The 9,544-nt window shown below is 44.8% G+C and overlaps 1 protein-coding gene across 1 annotated transcript; it reads left to right on the plus strand.

Annotated features, from left to right (window-relative positions):
- The first annotated feature begins 1,941 nt into the window (after window positions 1-1,941).
- Window positions 1,942-2,427, plus strand: LOC132061387 (uncharacterized). The gene has a single exon (XM_059454217.1). The coding sequence runs from the start codon at window positions 1,942-1,944 to the stop codon at window positions 2,425-2,427; it is 486 nt and encodes a 161-aa protein (XP_059310200.1).
- Window positions 2,428-9,544: the final 7,117 nt, after the last annotated feature.

Raw genomic sequence — 9,544 nt, forward strand, 5'->3', positions numbered from 1 at the left:
GATCTTTATTTACTTATTCATTTATCGTGTAATCTAATCTCGTATTGAATTAAATCACATATCTTTAGCACCGCACATAAATTCAATTGTTCTCCGTTTTAAGGTTAAACAGTTTGGAGCCCACCTTGGCCCCAGAGATAATAGTGGCAGTTTAATACAAAATTCTGGTTACACTCGATATTTTATATTTGTTTGTTAAGGTTTGATTTCAGGTATACCAGACATGTCAGACTCCCATTCTGTCAACTTTCAAGTTGCGTCAAGCCATCATGAGCATAACGATGGGGGCGTACCTAATAACAACGTACCCCCCGTTAACCCTGTTCCAGCCGGGTCATCGGTGGGCAAGGCGGGGATAATGGAGCCATGCTGCAACAGCTCCAAAACCAGTTAGACATGGCTATGGCCTAACTACAAGCCCAGCAAGAGATCATAGCACAATTGCAGAATCGAAATCAAGCACCCAACGTTGCTCCATCGGAACAGACATAGGAGACAGAAGAAAGGCACGCTACTCGGAACAACAAGAACCACCTCAGGCAGAATGGCGAGCTGGTAAGAATGCTCGAAGAATTGACGAAGCGAGTCGAATCCGGCGAAAAGAAGATAGAGGCGAACGATAAGAAGGTGGAGAACTACAACTCGAGGGCCGACCAGATTCCTAGGGCCCCTCCGGTGTTGAAGGGACCGGATTTGAAAAAATTCGTACAAATGCGATGAAAACTCCGAAGAGATTTCGCATGCTCGATATCCCGAAGTATAACAGGACTACAGACCCAAACGAGCATGTGACTGCATATACATGTGCTATTAAAGGCAACGATCTCGCCGATGATGAAAAGGAATCAGTGCTGCTTAAGAAATTCGGGGAAACTCTGTCCATGGGAGCAATGATTTGGTACCACAACTTGCTCGAGCATTCGATTGATTCATTTGCCATACTCGCGGACGCTTTTATCAAAGATCATGTCAGGGCCATCAAGGTCGGAACCCAAAAATTGGACTTATTCATCGTTAAGCAGCTAGATGACGAAACCCTCCGCGAGTTTGTGGCTCGGTTTCAAATGGAACGCATGGACTTACCTCCGATCACTGACGATTGGGCTGTTCAGGCTTTCACTCAAGGGCTCAACTCAAGAAGCTCGATCACATCTATGGAGCTAAAGTAAAGTCTGATAGAATACCCGGCAATCGCCTGGGCTAATGTACACAACAGGTATCAATCGAAGATCAGGTTCGAAGATGATAAGATTCAACGAGCCGCTTCATTATCATGGCATTTCGGTAAAGGGAATGATCGATCGAAGAGAATGACAGATCGGGATTCTAGACCATCATATGATAGGTATCAACCTTACCCACCTGATCGAAGGGGGAATGGGCGTAACAGCGAACCGAGCAAGAATGATAGGAGGAGTGATCAAAGGAACGATCGAGGCCCAAGTAGTCATGGACTGATAAACGTAAAATGCTGTCGATAGAACCTCGGGAAATAGAGAAATTTCAAGGTTATCCGAGTATAATTTCTGCATTGATATAGCAACCATAGCAGCGGCCGTTATCCGTAACAGAGAAACAAGACACCCAAGGCTGATCCAATCTAATCTAAAGAAGCGGGATAAAAGCCTTATTTGCAAATACCACCACACTCACGGCCATCGAACCGAAGATTGTCGGCAGCTGAGAGAGGAGGTTTCCCGTCTGTTTAATTTGGGACAACTTCGAGAATTTCTAACTGAACGAGCAATAACTCACTTCAAGAACGTGGACTCCAACAAGTAAGATAGACCGGAAGAGCCTCAGCAAGTGATACATATGATCATGGGAGGAACGGACGTTCCCATAGGGCCGGTAGTGAAACGCACCAAAATTTTCATAACAAGAGAAAAGCATATTTAGAATGATGACCCCGACGGTCCTATCTCGTTCAGTGACGAGGACATGGAAGGCATCGTTCAGCTTCATAAAGACGCACTAGTAATATCTGTCCTTGTCAATAAATTTAGAATCAAACGTATGCTAATTGATCTAGGTAGCTCAGCTAATATCATCCGATGGAGAGTTATCGAGGAGCTGGGACTACTAGATCAGATCGTACCAGCAATACGAGTCTGCAACAGATTCAACATGCCCTGCGAAACGACAAAGGGTGAGATCTTACCGATCAACATGGCAGGAACTACGCAGCAGACCAAATTTTATGTGATAGAGGGAGACATGGGATACAATGCATTGCTGGGAAGACCGTGGATTCACCTCATGAAAGCGGTCCCCTCAACTATGCATCAGGCGTTGAAATTCCCGACCCCAGAGGGGATCAAAACCATTCATGGTGAACAACAGGCCGCAAAGGAAATGTTCGCGGTCGAAGAATCTGTTAAGACTACAAAGATACCAGATTGGAACGAAGGGGAAAGTGCCAAATAGCAATCAGAGATTCCTATCCCGAAGTCCTCGGAAGATCGGAATAAGAGCACACCAGATGAAGAGTTAGAGTTCGGGGTTCCGAGGGCCTTTGTGGTGCCCGATGATTCAGATGCCACTAAATTCACAGTCGAAGAACTCGAGCAAGTAACATTGTTCGTTCATCTACCGGATAAGAAGGTATACCCAGGCACGGGGCTAATTCTCGGGCTCAGGAAATTTTTTATTGAATTTCTTAAAAATAACTCCGATTGCTTTGCCTGGTCCCATTTAGACATGACAGGTATCCCATCAGAGGTGACAACATACAAGTTGAGTCTGGATCCAAGTTTTTCTCTAGTCAAACAAAAGCGGAGGCCGCAGCCCGAGGTAAAGCATGCATTCGTCAAAGACGAGGTAACCAAACTCCTTAACACAGGATCCATTCGAGAGGTTAAATACCCAGACTAGTTAGCTAATGTTGTAGTAGTGCCTAAAAAGGGAAATAAATTTAGAATGTGTGTAGATTATAAAGATTTAAACAAGGCTTGCCCAAAGGATTCATTTCCTTTACCTAGCATCGATCACATGATCGACGCTACTGCGGGTCATGATACACTGAGTTTTCTCGATGCCTACTCCGGTTACAACCAAATATAGATGGACCCGGAGAATTGAGAAAAAATCTCTTTCATAACTAGGTCTGGCACATATTGTTATAACGTAATGCCCTTCGGCCTAAAAAATGCTGAAGCCCCCTATCAGCGGCTAGTCAACCGCATGTTTGAGCACTAAATAGGGAAATCAATAGAAGTTTATATAGATGGCATGGTCGTCAAGTCCCTGTGAGCAGAGGACCATTTAAAGCATTTGAAGGAAACTTTCAGCATATTAAGGAAGTACAACATGAAGCTGAACCGAAAAAAGTGTGCCTTTGGTGTCGGTTCGGGTAAGTTTCTCGGATTCATTGTATCGAATCGAGGGATCGAAATCGACCAGGATAAGATAAAGGCAATTGAAGATATCACCGTGATAAACGACATCAAAGGGGTACAAAGATTGACCGGACGGATAGCTGGCCTAAGCCGATTTATCTCCAGATCCTCGAATAAAAGTCATCGGTTTTTCGCGTTGCTCAAGAAAAAGACTGACTTTGCGTGGACCCCCCGAATGTCAGATGGCCTTAGCAGAACTCAAGAAGTACTTATCAAGCTCGCCTTTGCTCTACACGCCAAAAGCTAACAAGCAGTTATATCTATACTTGGCGGTGTCTGAGATAGCAGTAAGTGGTGTCCTAGTTCGAGAGGAGAAAGATACGCAATACCTGGTTTATTATGTAAGCAGAACCCTAGGCGACGCTGAAACCAGGTACTCGCATTTGGAAAAACTTGCTTTGGCTTTTATTGAGCGCATCTAGAAAATTAAAACCTTACTTTCAATGTCATCCCATATGCGTCGTAACATCATACCTCTTAAGAAATGTCATGTATAAACCCGAACTTTCAGGCCGATTAGCAAAATGGGCTGTGGAGATTAGCGGATATGATATTGAATATAAACATCGAACTGCTATCAAATCCGAAATACTAGCAGACTTCGTAGCCGATTTCGCACCGGGCATGATCCCCGAGGTTGATAAAGAAATGCTTCTTGCCTCGGGGACTAGTCCAGGAGTCTGGACCCTTTACACAGACAGTGCTTCTAATGTAAAAGGATCCAGATTAGGGATCGTTCTAAAACATTCTTCGGGTGACGTAATAAGACAATCTATTAGATCTACTGATTTAACTAATAACGAGGCCGAGTATGAGGCTATGATTGCAAGTTTAGAACTGGTTAAAGGCTTGGGAGCCGAGATCATAGAGGCTAAATGCGATTCTCTCCTGGTGGTCAACCAAGTGAATGGAACATTCGAAGTCAAAGATGACCGAATGCGGAGATACCAAGAAAAGCTGCAAGATGTCCTTCGCCGGTTCAAGCAATGGACGTTGGAACATGTGCCTCGGGATCAAAATAATGAGGCAGATGCCCTGGCAAATCTGGGATCATCGGTAGAATCGGATGGGTTCAATTCTGGAGCTGTGGTGCAGTTGACGAGATCGGTCATAGAAATCGGTCATGCCCAGATAAACTCGACTAGCCTCACTTGGGATTGGAGGAACAAATACATAGACTATCTTCAAACAGGAAAGGTACCATTCGATGCCAAGGAGTCAAGGGCCCTCCGAACCAAAGCAGCTAGATTTTGTTGGGTCGATGGCTAGTTATACCGAAGGTTATTCCACGGCCCCTTGGCGAGATGTCTAGTGCCAGGAGAAACCGACTATGTGATGAGGGAAATTCACGAGGGGACTTGCGAAAACCATTCAGGATCCAACTCACTGGTCCACAAGCTGATCAGAGTGGGATACTATTGGAACGAGATGGAAGACACCAAAACGTTCGCTCGAAAGTGCAACGAATGCCAAAGGCATTCCCCGTCAATACACCAACCAGGGGAAGAAATTCACCCGATCCTTTCTTCATGGCCATTCATGAAATGGGGTATGGACATAGTGGGGTCTTTGCCATGGGACCCAGGTAAGACGCAATTTATTTTACTTATGACAGATTATTTCTCTAAATGGGTTGAAGTACAGGCACTCGCGAAAGTCAGGGAGAAAGAAGTTATTGATTTCATCTATGACCATATAATCTGTCGATGCAGGGTATCCGCAAAAATCGCATGCAATAACGGAAAGCAGTTCATAGGCAGCAAGGTCAGTAAGTTTTTTGAAGAATACAAGATCAAGAAGATCTTATACACCCCATATCACCCAAACGCGAACGGCCAAGCTGAATCTACCAATAAAATTATACTGCAAAATCTAAAGAAAATACTGGTCGGCTCTAAGCACCGGTGGAAGGAGGTTCTGCCTGAGGTTTTATGGGCCTACCGCACGATGATAAGACCAAGCATCGAGAAAACTCCGTTCTCCTTGGTATATGGAGCCGAGGCCCTAATACCCGTCGAAGTTGGTGAACCAAGCTTAAGATTCCGATATGCCACTGAGGACTCGAATCATGAAGCAATGTCTGCTAGTCTGAATCTCGTGGACGAAAAGAGGGAAGCTGCTCATATTAGGATAGCCACACAAAAACAAAGGATGCAAAGATATTATAACTGAAGGCCTAACTTCAGGCACTTTCAGATCGGGGACTTGGTACTGACGAAAGTCACACTCCACACCAAGAACCCTCACGAAGGGAAACTAGCCTCGAATTGGGAAGGGCCATATCGAGTCACCGAAATAACCGAAAAAGGTTCTTACGAGCTCGAGAACGAGGACGGAAGACAATTGAAAAATAACTGGAACGTGGCACACCTAAAGAGGTATTATTGTTAAAGGTACAAATAACTTTTCTTTTTTATTTTTTCCTTCTCTCTCAATCTAACCACGCAGGGATTCAACAAAGCATCGGCAAAGCAAAGACCGGACCGGAGAGTCATAGATTTAAGACTGAAAGCATGTGCTGCACTCTTTTTCCCTTGGACCATTTTTTCCCGAAGTGGGTTTTCGGCAAGGCTTTTAATGAGGAGCACCGAAAAGCGTGCTACGCGAATAGAACAGACCGATCAAAGACTGGGGACTGGAGATTGCACACATAGACCAATAATACACGAGCCCTCATATTTTGGACTCGATTACTAGGGGACTACTATACCATAGGTTAAGTGATAACTATGTAAAGCCAAGGCTTGAACAATAGGACCAGATGTAAGGACCAAACGATCAATTGAATCATGTCCAATTAGTTTGTTCTTGCCACGGTAACGATTGCAGTTACATCTCCGGTCGGTCAATCAATAAAAATCTTGCCTCGATCAAAATGATCTAGTATTGTCAATATTGCAGTTATATCTCCGGTCGGTTTATCAATAAAAATCTTGCCTCGATCAAAATGATCTAGTATTGCCAATATTGCAGTTACATCTCCGATCGATCTATCAATAAAAATCTTGCCTCGATCAAAATGATCTAGTATTGCCAATATTGCATTTTCACCGGACCAGAATTTTCAGCATGCGAACTACGTAAACTTAAAAGACTATGGTCTAAAAACACTACGGTCTAAAAAACTTACGCAAACTTAAAAGACTATGGTCTAAGCGGTTAAAGATTACGGTCTAAAAACACAAAAAAAAATATTGTGATCCGGTCTGTCTTGCAATTTATAAATAAAGTAACGATTAAAGTCAATATGGACTAAAAATCGATCACGAATCATTACCACTTGAATTTTATTCTGGCCGAAACAATGAGGCAAGCCAAAAACAATGGCATGAATCGGACAAACAACGAACCGAGGAACACTTTATAAAGGATAATGAAAGGCGATGAATAGGCCGAATGAAGATCTTTTCTTTTCATTTATACATACACGTAGAGGATTTACAAAGGCTCAAACAAACGGTCTTAAAAAAAAACAAAAAAAAAACATAAGGCCCCTGAGCCTAATCTTCACCCGATCCTTCGATTTCTTCCTCGGCTGAGTCGAGGTCAATATCCGAATGCTCAGGGTCGAATAAACCCTTTGCTTCTGCCTGAGCCTCTTGGCCTCCTCGATAAGATCTGATAAATCCACTCCAGTGGCTTGAACTTCTTCGAGGGCTTCTCTTCGAGATAAACACCGCACGTACTCGGCACGAAGATCACTGGCCTTCTCGACAGCAGTCACGTCGGCTTTATACTGGTCCAACATATTGTCATAGCTCGATATTTGGTCAAGAAATTTTTTATGTTCAGCCTACAGATCGGTGATGTCCCGGCCCATATCCCGTTCTACCTCGACCGCAGCAAGTGACGACCCGAGTCCGTTTACTTGCTCCACCATCACACGAAGCTGCTCTTTAAGATCATCCCGCTCGGCAACAGTGCCAATTGTCATTTCTTGGAGGATATTCATCTCAGGTTTGATCCCATCAAGCTCCACCCGAAGTTAGTCAATCTAGCTAACGTAAGCCCGGGCCTCAGAAAGAGGGTCATTAGCATCGGCTATTGAAGGTTCATTATAAGCTTTGAAAGCCAAACTTCGAAAGGTCGTGTTCCCGCTGGCCTCGTAGCCCGTTTTTCAAACCGATTGAAGGGTAGAGAGATCAGGGAGAGTTGAAATGTATTCCAATTTCTTCCTACAGAGATCCATGAGCTCATCCACCTCCTCAGTTTTCCTTTTGAGCTCCCTTTTTAGCCGATCCGCTTCTAACCTAAATCGATGGAAGCTTAGAAAGCACCTAAGGAAGAGAAAAGATATATTAAAATGAGGCAAGAAATAAAGCTAAGTGAAAAAATGAAGGAACACGACAGCTCGATTCAACGCCCGCCGAGCCTCGTTGAAAGGCTCCTTGAGCCGATCCGATCTTCTTACGGTCCTAAATCGGTGGCAACTTCCACCCCGACCCCCGACAACATGTTCATATCGGCCGACACCTTAAAAGAGATCAACCTCTTCCGATTCGGGTCGGTACTACGGGTAGGAAAGACTTTCTCCAATCTGGGATCGGAATTAACCCCGAAACGGTTGGCCACGGGGATGGATAAATGTTCGAAGCCCGACATGCCAGGTACGGGTATCTCATAACTCCCATAACCGGTTATCCCTTCCAACCCTGTTGATACCTCGGTCATTTTGCCTTTGGCTTTAGCATCGTCGGTGGAGATATCCACCTTAAAAGAGATCAACCCTTGCGAATAATTGTTCGGGGGGCAGAAAGACTTTATCGAAAGGACGTAACCGATACCGGGACCGGCCCCGACAACATGAGAATGTTAAGTCAACCTTTTACTCGATCATAGTGTCATGGGATGGATAAATGTTTGAAGCCCGATATGCCAGACGCAGGTATCTCATAACTCCTATAAGTGGTTGTCCCTTTTGGCCCTGTTGACCCCTCAGTCATTTTGCTTTTGACTTTATCATTGTCGGGGGAAATATCCACCAATCGAGTCATAGAGTCCGTATGCAAATAACATCACCGAACGCCTTGATCGGAAGGACGAACCAATACCATACAAAGGCGGAATGTTAAGTACCTTTGAACCCAATACGGAGGACCGACAGGTCGCGGTTGGGAGCCGTCCCGAGCCTCGAATGGGAGCAGGCTCGGTAGTAGTGTCTTTGGACGTCCCATTCTTTAACCTGACATGCCCTACGTCTCTCGATCTTGGGATATCCCTCGAACCCGCCGGCATCGGACTTGAGCTTTCCACTAAGGGTAGAGTAATCTCTCGTTACCTAATGCTTGGTCTTCATCATCGAAATGATCCGATAGTTGACCAACGACATTGACGTCCAGGGCCCAGGCCAAGATATCTTCCGAAGAGGTCTCTCTGATTGTGAGCCTCGATCTTTTCCCGGCCTCGAAAGGAGCTCGAGAAGACTCGGAGGACCGTCTCTTCCTCCTCTCTGCCTTGTCTCCCTCGTCAGGAGCTTCGATATTTTATTTATCAGCCGAAGCCTCAGCAACCTTTTGACCCCGAATTTTGGTGGCCTTTGATAGACCTGTAAGGGAAAGAAGAACGCGTTTATGTTATCATAGCATAGCACGTAAGGAAGACGGAGAGCGTCGCTCCGGGGAAGAACTTACCGTGATTTTTGGCCTCCCACTGGGACCGAGACAAATGTCGCCAGTTGCGGTCGGCATAGGTAAGTTGGGAATAGATCTTCCCGATCCATTGGTCATTGTTTAGAACCGCATCGAGGGTTCGAATAAGTGCTAAGTACATACGAGCAAATCAAAGGGTCAGTATAGGTTTAGACATATGATCATACCATACCAAAGTAAAGTTACTTATGGGTTGGGTTCCATTTCTCGGGAAATGGCAACTTTTCAGCAGGAATCAGATCCTTTGTTCTAATTTGGATAAATCTGCCCTGCCAGCCTCGGTCTCTATCTTCATCAAGACGGGAAAAGGGTGCCTTTTTGGCTCATTTGGTGAGTCTAATCATACCCCCTCGAAAGACACGGGGACTGTATAGCCGGAGTAAATGGTGCATCGTGAAAGGAATATTCACATTTGTAGTGAAGTAACGGAGAAGCACAACGATCCTCTAAAATGACGGATGAATTTGGCCAAGGCAAATATCATACCGTTTGCAAAAA

This window comes from Lycium ferocissimum, chromosome 6 (genome assembly GCF_029784015.1).
Source record: "Lycium ferocissimum isolate CSIRO_LF1 chromosome 6, AGI_CSIRO_Lferr_CH_V1, whole genome shotgun sequence".
Taxonomy (NCBI): domain Eukaryota; kingdom Viridiplantae; phylum Streptophyta; class Magnoliopsida; order Solanales; family Solanaceae; genus Lycium; species Lycium ferocissimum.